Source organism: Apium graveolens, chromosome 8, assembly GCF_009905375.1.
Source record: "Apium graveolens cultivar Ventura chromosome 8, ASM990537v1, whole genome shotgun sequence".
NCBI lineage: Eukaryota > Viridiplantae > Streptophyta > Magnoliopsida > Apiales > Apiaceae > Apium > Apium graveolens.
In genome coordinates, this window is record NC_133654.1 from 251,999,650 (window position 1) to 252,019,678 (window position 20,029).

Consider the following 20,029-nt stretch of genomic DNA (forward strand, 5'->3'; position numbering starts at 1 on the left):
TATACTGTTGAACATGTGGAGTATGCATACCTGAGAGGGATGAGCGCAAAACCGTGTCTTGTGAGGGATAGACGCGAAGTGTGTACCTGAGAGGACGGACATAGAAAAGGCCCGAATGAGGCCAGGGTGATAACCAATAATAAAAGGGAATCGTCCATCTACATGTAGAAATGGTTACTATTATCGTATTACGACTGATCATCGTATGCGGTGGCTCCAACGAGTGTCCTATTCTTCCAATTGAAATTGTGATGCAATACCGTAACCCAAGCCTAGGTGCTGGGTTTACCATTAAGGTATTCGCAGGATAATAAAATCCACTAAATAATTGTTTTCATGAGAAGGTGTGTGTCACCAAGGAAAACTATTTTTGAATAAAACGTAATTATCTTATATGATGTTTTACGTGAGTTTATCATACAATAATTTTCACACTGTACATTATTATGGTGGGCATTATAGCTCACTCTTGCTTTCTTTTAAATGACACAACACAACAGATAAGCAGTACGCTGATGTGGGACTTAGTTGCTTGCAGTCATGGGGAAAATCCCTGGCAGCCTTGTCTCAGGTGTGCCAGAGTATCAGATAGGTATAAGATATCAGTCGTAATTATTGTAACTTCATGTACATATTATGAATAATTGTTTGAGATCCTGTAAAGTACATTTGACTTTTAATAACAGATGATACTTGTCGTACGTCGTTTCTAAGGCTATAACTTATGAGTGTGTGAGATTGGGGGTCTGTGATATGGAATTATTGGATTATCGAGTTAATGCAGGTTATACATGATTGAAGGATTGCGTGACGACCCAGGTTCCTGACCCCAGATTTGGGGGCGTTACATTCTTGATCTTCTTCCAGATAGAATTCTTAGGCTTGATATTGTTTAAAGAAAAAGACTTCAATCTGCTCTTTTGACATTTTTACAGACTTTAAATGTTACAAGTACAAAATACAAAACTAAGATTATAATACAACTTACTTAGGGTTGTCAATTTGACTTAGTCTTGTTATTGTACAGGCATATCTTGCACAATAATCTCCTCTAATTTGTGAGAAGATTGCTTAACACAAATTCATGCCTGTTAACAAGACTAACCCCAAGTTATAATGGAAAATAAGGTTGATATAAAAATTGACACAGTTACAACAATTGTACATTAGATGATTTTGAGTTTGAGTATTTACAAGCATCAGACAAAGACTGGAACTTTTGATTCTTCTCTAATGAGGTCCTTTAAATATACAAGAATTTCAAGTTCCTATATAATTGGAGTCCCTATTAGAGCTTCTATCAGCTTGAGTTTGTCTTACTTTGGATAACCATCTAACATTTCAATTCTGAATTTTGAAAATGAGCCAGCTTTTACATTCAGAAATCTTCCATCTTTAGAAATTCTGCTCATCCCTTTAGCTTTAAGTTTTTCTGATCTTTTGATGTACATCTCAATTTCTTCATCATACTTTCTCCTTTTCTCCTCATACTCTGCTATACCCCTTGCTCTTCTTTCCTCTCTTGCAATCAACCATTCAACTAGAACTGATCTCCATGCTCTTGTAGCAATATCCTTATCTTTCAACAAACTTATCACTCTCTTGATTTCTGTTGAAGAGAGAGTATCCATTAAATTGCTTCCTAGAAAAGTGAAGGACCCATCTTGAAAGTAGATTCTTACTTACTTTAGAGTAACAACCCAGACTCTAACTATTTCCTCGGCCAATTGTTAAAAATAGTCCTCATCTGAACTGCACCAGTTTAAGGGTAGAAAATCATTCTGCTTGAAACAATTCCAGATGGCCCTTTCAGTAACTTCAACTTTTTCAGAAGGCTTAGCTTTTTTAGGTTTTCTCCCAACAGACTTGAAATGAGTTTTGTGTGATGGTTTGACAGAAGGTACGGTTGAGATTTTTTAAGAGATGTTTGGTTTGTGGTGATTGGAATTTTTAGAAAAGAATTAGCAGTTTGATTGTATAAGAATTTAGGCTTAGAGGTTTGAGGTGGTTTGATGTTTGAGATTGTTGACTTTGAAGGTTGAGCTAGTTGTGTTTGGATTTTTAGGGTTTGGTGTGGTTCTGAGCCATCATGATTCTTCTTGCTTCTCCTCTCACTCCCTCTCTTCTTCTCATCACTCTTCTTTCCATCACCCTTCTTCTCTCCACCCTTGCTTCCAGCTGCCCTACTGGATTGACTTGGATTTGAGTCAGAAGGTTTTTGATCATATTTCTTTTGCTCATCATCATCCAAATTATCCTTATTGATTCGAGTTTTGGGCAAGTTGGCATCAACTTCCCTTAGATATCTCCCCAATAGATTAATAATCTCTACATCTTCAACAGACTTACTCTTCTTTCCCTTTAAAGTAGTTTCTAGGATCATGATTAGCTTCTTGTTGGCCATGACACATTGTTTAGGGATTTGGAAGTGTTTGAAGTGTTTGGTGGTAGGACAGATATATGTTATTCCCTTGCTTGGCTGTACGTATGCTTCTGGAAAAGCAGCCATTTGAGCATTTTTCAGTTTAGCCAATAATTGAGTGTCTTCATGGATCATAACTCTGACTTTGTTTATCAGAATATCCAACTCAGATGCCCTCCTTGATATAAGATAATTGAGAGACACCTGCATACACCTATCTACCCCAAAGTTATTTATATTGACCACTATCCTCTTCTCCTAAAAATTGTCTTTAGTCACCAAAATCACCCTTAATGAATTTATTGTCCTGTCCAAGGCCTTTTTATATATGAAGTGATATTATTGAGAGAAACCCTTAGAGCCTTGAGCAATTCCTCAAATTCCCTGCTCAGAATTGGTCCTTCAGTAGCCCTAATAAGCCTCTCCATATCAATATCTACTTCTTGACTTAAGCTCTTTTCAGCACTTTGGACATGTTGAGTAGATGATCTTTATTTTGCTAGCTAGCCTCTATCTCCCCCTTAGTCTTGTTGGCAGGCATAAGAAGGGGAGTAGGAATTTCAGGCCTTATCTGTTCAGGAAGTGATGGTAGAGGGATGTTGAGCTTCCCCATTATGGCCCCCAAAGCAACAAAGTTTTGCATTTGGAGATGCTTGTGAGAATCCACCAGGGTCTTGATGCCTGCCTGTTGACTCTTGACTAGAGAAGTCAAAGCCTGAACTTGAGCATTAAGAGATGCATTGGAGATTTCTAGAGAAGCTACCTGTGTTTTGAGTTCTTGAAGGTCTTGTGAAGAGGAACTTGTAGTATATAGAGCAGTAGATGGTCCAAATGTAGCTTGCACATGTTTCTGAATTTCATCCATGACCAAAGGTGAAGGAGTGTATCTTGCAGTGTGCATTTGATCCAATTTCCACCTTGTGTCATCGGAGTTAGTAATGTGATCTTGAACTACCTTATGCAAGGCTACAAAGGAGTCTTTCAGCTGATTCACACTCTTATCAATCCCACTGAGATCATACAAAGTACTATTCCCTATAATGAGATTCATTTTAGATCAATAAAATTATTTTTTTAAATGATTTTTTGAACGATCCAACCGTACCGATGTTAAAGTAAATAGATTTTAATCATATGAAAAAATTATTAAAAAAAAATCAAACTCATCTTGAATAACTTTATAAGAAAAATTCGGTAAAAGTACTACTACCTTAACCGAGATTCATTCCCGAATAAAAAAATAACTTTTTAAAATTATTCTTTAGACGATCCAACCATAAGGATATTAAATTATATTGATTTTAGTCATGTGAAAAATTAAAAAAATAAAATAAAACTTATCTTGCATGACTTTATAAGGAAAATCCGGTAAAAGTACTATTTCTACAATGAGACTTTTTCCCGATCAACAAAATTACTTTTTAAATGATTTTTTGAAAGATCCAACCGTATGCATGTTAAAGTATATTGATTTTAGTCATGTGAAAAAATTATAAAAAAAAAACTTATCTTGCATGACTTTATAAGGAAAATCCGATAAAAGTACTATTTCCTATTATGAGATTCGCTCCCGATCAATAAAATAATTTTGTAAATGATTTTTTAAATGATCCAACCGTGCGGATGTTAAAGTATATATATTTTAGTCATATTAAAAAATTATAAAAAAAATTCAAACTTATCTTGAATGACTTTATAAGGAAAATTCGGTAAAAGTACTATTCTTTCCCGAATTACATAATAATTTTTTTAATTATTTTAGACCATCCAACCATACGGATGTTAAATTATATTGATATTAGTCATGTGAACAAATTATTAAAATAATCAAACTTATCTTGCATGACTTTATAAGGAAAATCTGGTAAAAGTACTATTCCCTATGATGAGATTCGTTCCCGATCAACAAAATTATTTTTTAAATGATCCAACCGTACGGATGTTAACGTATATAGATTTTAGTCATATAAAAAAATTATAAAAAAAATTCAAACTTATCTTGAATGACTTTATAAGAAAAATTCTGTAAAACTACTAGCCTAAACGAGATTCTTTCCCGAATAAAAAAAATTATTTTTAAACGATCGAACAGTACGGATGCTAACTATCTTGAGTTTAGCTATGTGAAAAAATTATAAAAAAATTTCAAAATTATCTTACATGACTTTATAAAAAAATCCTGTAAAAGTATTACTCCCCTACACGAGATTTATTCACAATCAACAAAATTATTTTTTTAACTAATTTTTTCGACAATCTAACCTTACACATGTTAAAGTATAATGATTTTAGTCATGTTAAAAAATTATAAAAAATTTGTAATGCGACGGACCCACAATACTAACTAGCAGAAATAAGCATAATATAGATTAAATAGTAAGAACTACAAAAGATAGAACATTAGAGCTACTATAATATCTTGGATATATCGTGTAGTTATTTTACTAATAAATTAATAGTATGCATGTTTCATGTTTATTTTGTGAAGTATTTGTTAAGTGGTATATGTGTTTGGATGTTTAAAAATAATATAAATTTAGTATTTTAATTTTATATGTCCAAAATAAAATATAGATAATTGTCATGTCTTCTTATTTATTTTTATGTTAATTTATGATTTTATAGGAAATATATGGATTTTAAAAATTCTTTTTCCGAGTATTTATAAACTATTTTATACAATCGGGAACCAACCGACTTCACCCGTTTTTACGTTTTTATAACCCGAAACTCTTCCGAGAACTCCTTCATAACCCAATTGCAATATTCAGAGCATTTTCCATGTTTCGATTTTTTCGATCCGGCGTACGGTTTGTCCTGCGCGGGTCTCGGCGCAATATTTTTGATACATTATTCGTTTCAGTAAATCAATAAAACTCGTATTTTTGATAAACGGGATCTTTTTATTAAACTATTACAATTATCACCTCGTAATACGTGCAACCAGGCGCTGAGACCAAGACCGCAGTATAAATTGTATTGATTTGGATAATTATCCTGAAAACCGGAAACGTTTGGATCTTTTTTTATAAATAAACGTACCATTTTATATCCGGAATGATCCAACAGGATACTAATTTTCCGTAATTATAAATAGCCTTTACCGTATTTTATTTTGTACTGAAAATCATTTGCAAACAGTAATTATAGAATTTTCTAGAGAAAAACCCTAATTTCATAAAACCTTCGGGTGATTGTTTGAATGATTTGATGCTTGCATGTTGTATAGCTTGTTTTCTGATGATTTTGATATGTCATATGACTGATTTGGAGTTCAATAACATGTTCAAAATTGAGTTTAATTTTCGAATTTTAAAATTAGGATTTATAACCTGTATGAATGTTATTAATTGAAATTTAGGGCTTTTTGTTCAAGGGGTTATTAGATGTTGAAATATAGTGGGTTTTGTTCCTAATGAAATTTGCAATCGATTGGTGTATAGCTCGTTAACAGACTATTCATGGTTTGAACAGAGTTGTGTTTTGAAGTTTACGTCGGGTCACCGGAAACCGGCGAGTTTCTTGAGCTTTTTCCGGCCAATTCTGGAAAGGGTTATGTGTTTTGATTGCATATACAAGTTGCTGGTAGCCTGTAGTTTAATTCTGGACAGTTTGGTGGCCTGAGGTGGCCGGAATCGTGTTCTCCGTCCACACTCCGGCGAGTCGACGGCGGGGGTTTGCAAAATTACAAACAGACCCCCGAACTTTTGAAGAAGATGAAGTTCGGTCCCTGAACTTTCCAGAACTTGCAAATTTAGGATTCCTGTTATAAATTATTTAAAAATCATATTTCCTATTTATTTTAATTATAAAAATTAGTTTTAATTTCTAAAAATTCCAAAAATTATTATTTTAATTCCAAAAATTATTTTTAATTCAAAAATAAATCTGAATTAATTAGTTAATTAATTTTAGTTAATAATTAACTAGTTAATTGGTCAATTAATTCGAAAATTAATTGATTAATTGATTTAATTAATTATCAATTGATTTTAATTAATTATTTAATTAGATTTAGTTATTTATTAATGATTTAAAAATTCCGAAAAATAATTTCGAGCTTTAAAATATTACTTTAAATTGTTTTCAAGGCTCGATGATTATTAAAAAATTATTTTGAAGCTAGATGTGGCCTACCGAACCCTGTTTATTGCTTTAAAATTGATCCAACGACCCGTTTTAATTCCGAAAAATGTTTTAAAAATCATACTAAATACCCGAAAGCCTGTTTATGACCCGAGACTTCTCTATAAATGGAATGTCATCGATTGTTTGATGTGTTATGTGCTATATGTGAATTGTTTGTTTGACGGTCGGTCTATATGTTCGATGTTTACTTGTTTATAGCATAACTTTCAATCCGTTAGTCGGATTTGGGTAAAACGAAGGGTAGATAAAAGTGTATATCAAATAAAATTGTATGAGTTGAGTATTGATAGATGTTTATGATATGTGAGCAGAAGAGGAAAGGCGTAGGAAAGGGAAACAGATAGTCGAGGAGTAGGAGATTGTGATTGGAAGTTAGAGAAGTATAGCAAGCTAGTACCAGGCAAGTGTTCTGAACTTTCTCGAGATATATTGTAGTTGATTGATAGTCCTGTTTTATATTACAAGTGCTTTGAAGCACTGAACCCTAAACCTTAATTCCAATTGTTGATCTTTGAGTCGTAAACCTTATTCTTTCTGAACCATTGATTATTGTATACCCGAATACGAACCACATATATACAATACTACTCCACAAATACATATAAACTAAATGCCAAACACTGAATCAAATTGCTTACATACTCAAACCATTGTACCTTATGCTTTGAAAGACCAAATCCATGCAACCTTGAAACTTTGATTCTTTTGTTATCCGATTCTTTCATTACATAACAACCATTCTTTGAAATTGCCATATTGATCCTTTATGAAGATTGAAACCATTTCATTATTGAGCATCCAATGTTGCTTATGATTTTGTTTATTGCTTTACATTGTTTATTCTGTTATTATGTTAGAATTGGATTATTTTATAAAATTATGGACCAGATTCGTGGTCAGACCAGATTGGTGGTCAAGTTAGGCCAATGTGTGCCTTGGATCCAATAATTAGAGCAAAGCTGCGTGCCTTGCTTGGGGTTAGTGCGTCATTGATCAGCAGCCTAACCTTGGTTTTAAAATAAAAATATAATATCCAATTCTAAATCATTAATCATTGTTCACTTGATATCTTAACCCTTTTTATTTGATGATCATTATTCTCAGTCTTGTTATTGTGACTTGCTGAGCTAGTTAGCTCATTTGTGCGATGTTGTTTATGTTCTTTTCCAGTTAAGAAGGAACCAGTTGGTAGCGAGGATCCCAAATCCAGTACGAGAGCTAGGGGTCCAGGTTGATCGAGTTAAGCTAGCTGACAGCTTTTGAGATAGTTTAAGTTTGTAAAAGTTTGTAATAATGTTTAATGTTTAGTTCTAAGTTTGAATAGTTGGGATTTGGATGTTTGTAATATAAGTGTGTGTGTGTGGCTTGTGTACATACTTTAACCTGTTGCGGTCCATGGTAGTTGGTAAGTAGGGTCACTGCATATTATTATTATCTTTATTATTGTTATAAACAGGTTATAAATAAGGTGTGTGTGTGTGTGGACCCCAAACTTCTGACCCTGGTTTGGAGGGCACCACAGGTTTGGTATCAGAGCTACAGGTTAAAAGTCACTGACACAAGCCTAGGTTGACGGGAATGGGTAGAGGGTTAGGATTAGAAGTAAGGAAATAGAAAGATAGAACGTCAAGAGGATGAGTGCGATGGTATAACAGGTATTAGTATAATTCGCGTTGTGGTTCGAGATTCTTATATTGCGATATGATTTCAGATAACAGCGATGGCCGACTCTTTCATCTCCGTACCAGCTGATCACTCAGAGCCCTCAGTTGGAGGACCATCTTCAGATCCACGTCTTGTTGTTCCACCAGTGTTGGCTATTTTACCTCCACCTGTGTTGCAGCCCGTACCACTGCAGGCTATTCCACCCCCAGGCATGAGACCACCTATCAGAGGACCCCCACCTGCTGATTCAGGTCTTACTGGTCACTCAGTTACAGGTGTACCTTTTCAGTTCTCTTCCTATCCTGTCCCATATCATCAGTTTGAGGCTTGCCTTATGGAGCAGCGATTCCTACGGGGTCAGATTCAGGAGCTATTACATATTATGCGTACCAGAGAGGTTGGGAGTGGTGAGAGGTGACTCAGAGAGAGACACAGGTATTTCGGAGAGCAGCTGTTATGAGGATTGCTGAGGCTACTAATGAGGATATCACCCCTGATTTTCTTGTAGAGTGGGCTAAGTGGGTTCTGGAGGAGCTTGAGGAGATTGGAGGACCAGACTTGCCCTGAGCTAGAGACACAGAGATGGAGATGCTGATCAGTGTTGTTGTGGTTGTTTAGTATGTATAGTAGTGTATAGTATGTATCAGTAGACTTTTGGGTTGTATTTATAGACTAGATCTGCTGACTAGTGAGTAGGTTTGTTGTACCTTTTGCTTTTACTTCCGAAGCATTTTAACGCTTGTACTACCTAAAACTTTTGATCTATATATATACCAGTACCTTTTCTTTTCTAGCATTGTCATTTACATTACTACACCTGTTTTACTTTACTTTATTTATTGTACCAGTTATACCCTTGTGATACCATATACCCTGTTCCCTTAACTGTTTATATTCTGTAAAGAAGCATGCAATTTACTTAGTTCAACAGTTACAACTGTTTTCAAAAAGAGATATTTCTGTTTTACAGAAACTTTTCTTTTATGCAAATAATTTGATTTAAAAGCTAAATAAGTTGTTTGATTCTTTACAGAAAATGCCTCCCAGAAGAAATACCCGCACTAACACCCAGAATGAAGAAACCAACAACAACAATAACAACCAAGATGATACTAACCAGAATGCAAACCTAGGACCCATAGACCCAGCAATAGCCCAGATTCTTCAAATCTTGGCTCAACAAACAGTTCACCTGACACAACAGCAACAAAGACAAACCAATCCCCAAGTAACTTTCAAAACTTTTTAGGCGGTAAACCCACCAGAATTCAAGGGTTCCTTAGATCCGATTGAAGCGAATGTTTGGTTAAAGGAAATAGAGAAGTCGTTTGCTTTAGTTAAAGTGAAGAAAGAATAGAAGGTGGAGTTTACAAGTTATTATTTGAAGAATGAGGCCACCTATTGGTGGGAGACTGTGAAGACATTGGAAGGTACAGATGTTATTACTTGGGAGAGGTTCAAAGAATTATTTTTAGAAAAGTATTTTCCTCAGTTTGTTCAGGATCAGATGAAGCTGAAGTTTTTAGAGCTAAAGCAAGGAAATATGTCGGTAGCCGATTATGAAAGTAAGTTTGAAGAATTGTCAAGGTATGTGCCATCATATGTAGATACTGACAGGAAGAAGACCAAGAGATTCCAACAAGGTCTGAAGCCATGGATTAGAGGGAAGGTAGCTATATTTGAATTGGATACCTATACAGGAGTTGTACAGAAGACTATGATTGCAGAAACTGAGAGTGAGATGTCACAGAAAGAAAAGGAAAGTAAGAAGAGGAAGTTTGAAGGAAATGAAGGACAGTCACAACCAGGGAAGTTTCCAAATTTTAAAAAGGGCAAGTTTCAGCCAGGGAGAAATTTTAATTTCAAAAAGCAAAATACAGGCGATGGAGGTCAAGGTAACCGTCCAGTCAATGTGAGTCAGCCGAATCAGTTGAGGCTAACTTTTCCAGATTGTCAGGTATGTGGGAAGAAGCACGGAGGAGTTTGTAATAAGTTGAACATGGTTTGTTTCAAGTGTAATCAGAAAGGGAACTATTCGAGGGAGTGCCGCAATCATCCAGGAAGAGAACCAGTAAATAAGGATCAGTTGAGTATTTAAATAAAATAATGACTGTGGAATTAGCAAATCAAGAACGTATATTTGTTAATCAAGTTTGTGGGAATTGTGAGATTGAGATTTTTGGTAATAAGTTTTGTGTAGATTTGATACCATTTAAGCTAGGAGAGTTTGACGTTATCTTAGGAATGGATTGGTTATCTAAGCACGATGCCCAGATAGATTGTCGAAATAAAATGGTAATGGTAAAGACGCCAGACGAGAGGATAGTAATGTTTAAGGGTCAGAAGCAAGCAAAGAAGTTTTTAACAATGATTCAAGCTAAAAAGTTACTACGGCAAGGATGCGAGCATTTCGTTACTTATGTGATTGATAGAAGTCAGGAGCCAGCAAAATTTGAAGATATTCCAGTAGTCAATGAATTTCCAGACGTGTTTCTCGATGAGTTACCAGGACTTCCTCCAGACAGAGAAATTGACTTTGCGATCGACTTAGCACCTGGAACGGAACCGGTATCCAAGGCCCCGTACAGAATGGTGCCCGTTGAGATGAAGGAACTAGCAAAGCAATTGCAAGAGTTGTTAGAGAAAGGAGTAATCATACCCAGTGTATCCCCGTGGGGTGCAACGGTACTATTTGTCAAGAAGAAGGATGGAAGCATGAGACCGTGCATCGACTATCGGGAGCTCAACAAGCTTACAATCAAGAACAAGTATCCGTTACCCCGAATTGATGATTTGTTTGACTAATTGAAAGGAGCCAAGTACTTCTCCAAGATAGATTTGAGATCGGGATATCATCAACTAAAGATTAAGCCAGAGGATATACCAAAGACAGCTTTCAGAACAAGGTATATACATTATGAATTTTTAGTGATGTCTTTTGGATTGACCAATGCCCCGGCAACATTCATGGACCTGATGAACAGAATTTTCAAGGAATACTTGGACAAGTTTGTTATTGTGTTTATAGATGATATTTTGATTTATTCAAAGACAGGAGAGGATCATGTAGAACATTTGAGGACAGCTTTGGAGATTTTAAGGAAGAAAAAGTTATATGCTAAATTCTCGAAGTGTGAGTTTTGGTCACAGGAAGTCCAGTTCTTAGGACACATAGTCAGTAATGAAGGGATCAATGTAACACCTCACTTAAACAAGTAGATGCTACACAAGCTAAGTCTTATTTATTAATGAAAGCAAAACAAGCTAAACATAATTTATTAAACTAATAAAAGTTCAAAATCTTCAACATAAAGTTCTCTAACAAGATCCAAAATAATATGGAATAAAACATGTCCTTGACTTTATTTTCAACTAGATAACAAGCTAAAATCTGGGCAGCACTCATCACACCCCCGCTTTACCCCCGACTACCTGTGGAAAGAAATAAATACGAGTGAGCCAAATGCCCAGTACGAATATATCATTAAAAGGTAAAGCAAAAGAATATATTTGATTTTAATAATTAGCCAAGAAGATGAGTAATATGACAGTAAATATTTAGAAGCAAGGAACCAACTAATCCAAACAAAATCAAAGAAATGGCTGAGAACAAGTAAGGTGGGTACTAATAAGGGCATCTTATAAAACCTCTGCTCGCTAGTAAACACTAAGCAAAGCACAGTGCAAACAGTTCCTTCTCCGGTTATCCACAAGAAGGATAAAATGAAATGTATAAAACATTTCCCAAACAAACAAAATGATCATGATCTTAATCATGCCTCATACCCCAGAGACATGCTCGTATACTCACAGCACTGATACGAGTTAGTGCCGAGAGCACCAAAGACTGCAAAAACTCCATGTGCCTCGTCTGTGATTTACCCACACAGATAAGTTTAAGAGCCCATAACAAATGGTTACAAAGTGTTTCCAATAATATTGAAAATAAAAGTTGCATGTGATAAATCAATTATACTGATAGATAACATAGATTAAAAGTGGTTAAGCAACAACATGGATCAAAGATGGCTGAGCAAAAATTAACAAGTGTACATATACGCTTAACAAAATATAATTTGATAAGATAAATATGATGGGACAATAAGTAGAGGGGAAGAAAATATATTTTAAATGAAGAGAGAATGAAAGATACTCGTACGAATGAGTCTAAATTATTAAATCACTACTTAGCTCCAAATCAACCTCCAAACCAATCTATAATATCAACACAAATATAATTTATAAATGCCAAACTCTAAAACCCACTAAAAAGTAAGCTAACAAAATTATAATATTTTATACAGCTACCACAACTAATACTGATTACCACCATCTCATGCTAGAGTAGTATAAACATATAACTAACAAATAATCTGAATAATATACAAGCTGGTTTACAAAATATAAAAAATATTTTACTAATTTATAAAAGTAATGTAGAAAACTTTAAATATATGACTTTATAAAAGTAGACAAACTTAAATTATACATTAATATAACACATTAAATTGTAAAAACAATTTAAGAAAATGATAAAAATAAATATAGCAAGCTCTCTGTCTATCAACACATACCGACAATATTTATCAAACCCACCTCTCACACATTTATTAATTAATAACATATTGGTAAAAAAAAAGTAACAAATATGTTATGAGGAAAATATAATAAGATTAACAAATGTAAACAATTTATAATTTTAGATAAACAAACAACCAATTGTTAATTACTTAACTTAATTAACAAAATACTTTGACTACATATCTCCTGTAAAATAAAATACCATACATATCATTAGTCCCACAAATACATATTTTGTCTATTTTTAATAAATCTCAATAAACTAAATCTTGTGAAAATAGATTTTATTTTACAAATATTTTTACATATTAAAAACTAGCACAATATAACATGATAATTATTGTAAATAACTCACACACATAACTAGTAAATAATAATTAACAAAACTAGCCAGACACTAACAATATTAAAATGTACCATATCATCCACTTAATAAAATGTAAAAAAAACCTGAGAATCATATAATTTCTTAAACCAACATAATGACATAAAAATTAAAAACAAAAACAACAGGAACATGACTAATTAAAATACTACTAATTAAACATCTTGTAGCCAGTACAAATAACAATTAATCAATTAAATCAATTAAACATGCATTAAACAATAACCTAACACAATATATAAACACATAAACAAATAATATAATAATTTGATAAAACTTACCTGAATTTAGAGCCTGATTTAATATGTAAAAAAAAATGTGTACAAATAGTTATAAACCTGAAAATAAAATGATTAATATTAGTATACAATATAAATAATGATCATCTTAAATTACATAATCAAATTTTAAATAAACCTCCTCAAGATGTACACTTCTCTGAAAATTTTGAAAGTTTTTGGCCGACCTAACTATCTTTCTCCTCCTTTTGATCTTTAATAACCCAAAAATCTATTTCTCCTTCTCTTAATCTTTAATAACCCAATATTTTAACAGTGACACTCCAGTTAGCTCTTCTCTGACCTTCTTGCACATGTAGATCCAAAGCTTCCTTTCTTATGCACAACTCTTCTATCTCACTCATAAGTTATATAATATAACTATTTTTCCATTTTGTTAGCTATCGCTCTAAGATGAGTTTTTTTGTGTGTGAAAGCACTAACAGGGTGACTCTGTTTATATAATAAGTAGCTCAATAAACTATTAACTATCACCCGGTTTGACTCATATTCAAATTTTAAACAACTAAAAGATAGCTTACAAAATTCAAATTTTTAACAGCCTATTATCTACATAAAACATTATCCATAATTTTGAATTCTAAAATCAATTAATAAATATTTACTAAGTTATTGCACCAACAATGTACCAAATAAAATATGGGGTATTATATTCTTCCCTCCTTAAAATAATTTCGTCCTCGAAATTCTCGTGAAGTACCTGATTCGAAGAGGTACGGATATCTTGCGCGAACTGAATCCTCAGTTTCCCAAGTAGCTTCCCGAACATCATGATTTTTCCATAAAACTTTAACAAAAGGGATCGTGTTCTTGCGCAACACTCTCTCCTCCCTCGCCAATATAGCTTCAGCTTCTTCTTCACAAGACAAATCTTCATGAAATGCATCTAAGGGATACTGAACAACATGATTAGGATGATATACATACTTCCTCATAACCGATGCATGAAACACATTGTGCACCCGTGACAATTATGGCGGTAAAGCAACTCTATATGCCACAGTTCCAACCCTCTCAAGAATCTCAAAAGGTCCTATATACCTCGGACTTAGCTTACCCTTTTGACCAAATCGCTGAATGCCTCTCTGAGGAGATACCTTAAGGAAGACCTTGTCTCCTACTTTAAATTCATATTCTCGCCTACCCTTATCAGTATAACTCTTCTGCCTAGATCGAGCTTGTTCAAGTCTTTCTCGAGCAACTGCTACCTTATCTGTAGTGACTTGGACCAGATCGGGACCTTCTAAAAGCTTTTCTCCTACTTCATTCCAACAAATAGGTGTTATACACTTGCGCCCATATAGTGCCTCAAAAGGAGCCATACCAATGCTGCTCTGCCAACTGTTATTATAAGCAAATTCAACCAAAGGCAAATAGTCATCCCAATTTCCATACCACTCTAATGCACATGCTCGCAACATGTCCTCCAAGGTCTGAATTGTCCTCTCTGACTGCCCATCCGACTGTGGATGAAAAGCTGTGCTATAGTTCAACTTGGTGCCCCATGCCTTTTGAAATCCTTTCCAAAATCTTGAAGTGAATCTGGGATCTCTGTCGGACACAATCGAAACTGGAATCCCGTATAGTCTAACAATCTCATTCCTGTATAATAGCGCTAAGCTCTCCAAGTTCATATTCTCATGGATTGCCAAAAAGTGAGCAGATTTAGTGAGTCTGTCTACAATCACCCATATCGCATCATGTTTCTTAAAAGTCTTAGGCAGTCCTATGACAAAATCCATGCAAATATTCTCCCACTTCCAAGTAGGTAACTCCAATGGTTGTAATAAGCCACTTGGCCTCTGGTGCTCAATCTTCACCTGTTGACAAGTCAAACACTTCGAAACAAAATCGGCAATATCTCGTTTCATGCCGCTCCACCAAAAGTGTTCCTTTAAATCTCGATACATCTTTGTCTCACCTGGATGAATAGAAAATGGTGATCTATGGGCCTCTTCCATCAATTCCTCCCTCAATTCCTTGTTAGCAGGCACACATAGACGATTATACATCCATAGAATGCTATGATCATCAAAATGAAATCCTGGTTGCTTTTCAGGATCAATATTCTGGACAAAAGACCACAATTCTCCATCTCCATCCTGAGCTGCCTTAATCCTAGTGATAAGACTAGGCTCGACATGCAAACTTGCTACCATACCAACTGTATTCTGATGATAAAACTCCAAACCAAATTTCTCAATCTCACGTTGAAGAGGTTGTTGTTGCGTCACCAAAGTGGCCAAATTTCCAAAATCTTTCCTGCTTAAAGCATCTGCAACCTTATTAGCCTTGCCGGGATGATACTGAATGCTCACATCATAGTCTTTCAATAATTCAATCCATCGTCTTTGCCTCATATTAAGCTCCTTCTGCGTGAATATGTACTTCAAACTCTTATGGTCAGTAAAGATCTCACACTTATCACCATACAAATAGTGTCTCCATATCTTCAATGCAAAAATGACGGCTGCAAGCTCTAAGTCATGTGTCGGATAATTCACCTCATGAGGCTTTAATTGTCTTGAAGCGTAGGCAATCACATTTCCATGTTTCATCAATACACAGCCAAGTCCCTTCTTCGAAGCATCGCTATAAATCACATAGCCTCCCAATCCTGATGGTAGTGTCAATACTGGTGATGTCACAAGTCTCTTCTTCAATTCTTGAAAAGTAGTCTCACACTCATCGGTCCATATGAACTTGTTGCTTTTTCGAGTCAACTGTGTCAATGGCATCGCAATTGTCGAAAAGCCTTCTACAAATCGGCGATAGTAGCCCGCGAGTCCCAAGAAACTCCTCACTTCCGTCGCAGTGCTAGGTCTTGGCCAATTGGTAATAGCCTCAACCTTGGCTGGATCCACCTTGATTCCATCTGCTGATACAATATATCCCAAAAATGCAACTTGATCAATCCAAAATTCACACTTCTTGTATTTTGCATACAATTTGTTATTCCGTAGTGTTTCCAACACAATTCGAAGATGCTCCTCATGTTCCTCCATTGACTTTGAATACACCAATATATCATCAATAAACACAATCACAAACTTGTCCAGAAAATCCTTGAATACCCTGTTCATTAGGTCCATGAAAACTGCAGGTGCATTTGTCAATCCAAAAGACATAACAAGAAACTCGTAGTGTCCGTAACGAGTCCTGAATGCTGTCTTCGGAATATCACTTGCCTTCACTCTTAGTTGATGGTAACCTGACCGTAGATCAATCTTCGAAAAGTATTTTGCTCCTTGAAGCTGATCAAATAAGTCATCGATCCTCGGTAATGGATATCTATTCTTCACTGTGATTCGGTTCAACTCTCGATAATAAATACAGAGTCTCATCGAACCATCCTTCTTCTTTACAAATAGAACTGGTGCTCCCTAAGGTGAAACACTGGGTCTAATAAAACCCTTATCAAGTAACTCCTCCAGCTGTTCTTTCAGCTCTTGTAGCTCTAACGGAGCCATTCTATAAGGTGCCTTAGAAATAGGTTGTGCATCTGGTAACAAATCGATAGAAAATTCCACCTCTCTTTCTGGAGGAAGACCCTCCAAATCGTCGGGAAATACATCTGAAAACTCACGAACAACAAGAACATCTTCTAAGTCTGGCTGCACTTTGGACGTGTCAATCACATGAGCCAAAAATCCTTCACATCCATGAGCAATCATCTTCTTAGCCTTGCTGGCCGAAATGAATTTTCCACAACCACTAGGCTTAGAACCCTGAAACACGAACTCAGGCGAATTGGAGTCGCCAAAAATTATTGTTTATCCTGGACAATCAATTGTAGCTTTGTGTCGCTCCAGCCAATCCATCCCCAGTATGATATCAAAGTCCCTCATCTGAATAGGTAAGAGATCTACAAGTAGTTCTCTATCGTCTACTCTAACTACACAATCAAGATACTGAGAATTTACAAGTATAGTTACACCCATAGGAGTGCCAACAGAAAAATCCGATATAAGTACAGTGGATGCAATGTCTAAGTGTTTAGCATAAGATGTAGAGACAAATGAATGTGTAGCTCCAGTATCAAATAAGACTATAGCATTTCCATTACCGACAGAAAGTGATCCTGAAATGGTACCTGGAGTACTTGCAGCATCTTTTGCAGTGATGGAAAACACACGACCGGAAGTCTTCTGGTTACTTTTCTCTCCCTGATCCTTACGATCCCAAGGCTTCTTTGGTGGCATCTGACAGTCTCGAATAGTGTGACCCTTCTTTCCACAATTGAAGCATGCTCTAGTAGCCCAATAGCAAGTGCTTCCTCCATGCATCTTTCCACAATGCTCACACTTAGATGCTTCCTTATTTCCAGTTTGGTTGAAAGACCTCTTTTGCTCATTTCCTTGATTTCCATTCTTTTGCTGAAAATTCCGAGTATTATACCTCTGATCATTTGGTTTGAATCCACCTGAAGAACCACCATTTTTCTGAAATCCATGTCGACGCTCGGAAAAGTCATCTTCTCTTTTTCTTTTTTGATTTTGCATGTCTCGTTTCTTGAGAAAGTCAGCCTGATGAAGCTCTTGATCTCTGGCACTGTCAACCAAGGTGTCCATAGATGTATAGCGGTTAGAGATGATATGGTTGCGGATGGAATTCTTCAATGCCCACTTAAACTTCATGATTTTATCTGCTTCTGACCCAGCCACAGATCTTGCATAACCAGCTAACCTCTGAAATCTGACTTGAAAGTATGCCACCGACTCATCATCTCTCTGAGTAATACTCTGATACTCCCTTACATATTCCTCACGTATGCTGGCTGGAAAATACCTCTGGTCAAACTGAGTTTTGAATACCTGCCAAGTAAGAGTATTTTCATAGCCAGGTGCATGTGACGCTACCACAGACTTCCACCAAGTATTAGCATCCCCCTCAAGACGATAAGTAGCAAATCGAGCCTTTTCCACCTCTGAACACTCCAAGACCCTGAAAATTTTCTCCATGTGATCTATCCAAGCTTCAGCATCCATGGGAGTCTTGGCCTCCTTAAAACAATTGGGTCTTTGCTTCATAAAATGATCAAACATAGTTTGACCATCTCGATCTTGCCCGTTAGCAGTGGGATTCTGTCCACGTTGAACTTCCCGCAACATCTCCATAAAAGTACTCCTATCCATAACAATCTGCTTATTATCATTCCCCCCAGTATTTCGACTACTGCTACCTCTTGCCATCCTGCACAAAATTTTATGAGTGCACAAACACATATATCACAAAATCATATCCAAAATCTTAAATCTACCCGTATGGAGTCAACCCAAAACTCACAGGTCAAATCCTAAAGGATAGTCTACAGAAACTATAACCTAAGCTCTGATACCAATGTTGTAACACCCCACTTAAACAAGTAGATGCTACACAAGCTAAGTCTTATTTATTAATGAAAGCAAAACAAGCTAAACATAATTTATTAAACTAATAAAAGTTCAAAATCTTCAACATAAAGTTCTCTAACAAGATCCAAAATAATATGGAATAAAACATGTCCTTGACTTTATTTTCAACTAGATAACAAGCTAAAATCTGGGCAGCACTCATCACACCCCTACTTTACCCCCGACTACCTGTGGAAAGAAATAAATACGAGTGAGCCAAATGCCCAGTACGAATATATCATTAAAAGGTAAAGCAAAAGAATATATTTGATTTTAATAATTAGCCAATAAGATGAGTAATATGACAGTAATTATTTAGAAGCAAGGAACCAACTAATCCAAATAAAATCAAAGAAATGGCTGAGAACAAGTAAGGTGGGTACTAATAAGGGCATCTTATAAAACCTCTGCTCGCTAGTAAACACTAAGCAAAGCACAATGCAAATAGTTCCTTCTCCGGTTATCCACAAGAAGGATAAAATGAAATGTATAAAACATTTCCCAAACAAACAAAATGATCATGATCTTAATCATGCCTCATACCCCAGAGACATGCTCGTATACTCACAACACTGATACGAGTTAGTGCCGAGAGCACCAAAGACTGCAAAAACTCCATGTGCCTCGTCTGTGATTTACCCACACAGATAAGTTTAAGAGCCCATAATAAATGGTTACAAAGTGTTTCCAATAATATTGAAAATAAAAGTTGCATGTGACAAATCAATTATACTGATAGATAACATAGATTAAAAGTGGTTAAGCAACAACATGGATCAAAGATGGCTGAGCAAAAATTAACAAGTGTACATATACGCTTAACAAAATATAATTTGATAAGATAAATATGATGTGACAATAAGTAGAGGGGAAGAAAATATATTTTAAATGAAGAGAGAATGAAAGATACTCGTACCTGGAATGAGTCTAAATTATTAAATCACTACTTAGCTCCAAATCAACCTCCAAACCAATCTATAATATCAACACAAATATAATTTATAAACGCCAAACTCTAAAACCCACTAAAAAGTAAGCTAACAAAATTATAATATTTTATACAGCTACCACAACTAATACTGATTATCACCATCTCATGCTAGAGTAGTATAAACATATAACTAACAAATAATAT

At 35.3% G+C, this 20,029-nt stretch overlaps 1 protein-coding gene across 1 annotated transcript; it reads right to left on the bottom strand.

Annotated features, from left to right (window-relative positions):
• Positions 1 to 17,274: 17,274 nt before the first annotated feature.
• LOC141680648 (uncharacterized) lies at positions 17,275 to 18,693 on the bottom strand. The gene has a single exon (XM_074486819.1). The coding sequence runs from the start codon at positions 18,691 to 18,693 to the stop codon at positions 17,275 to 17,277; it is 1,419 nt and encodes a 472-aa protein (XP_074342920.1).
• Between the last annotated feature and the right edge of the window lie 1,336 nt (positions 18,694 to 20,029).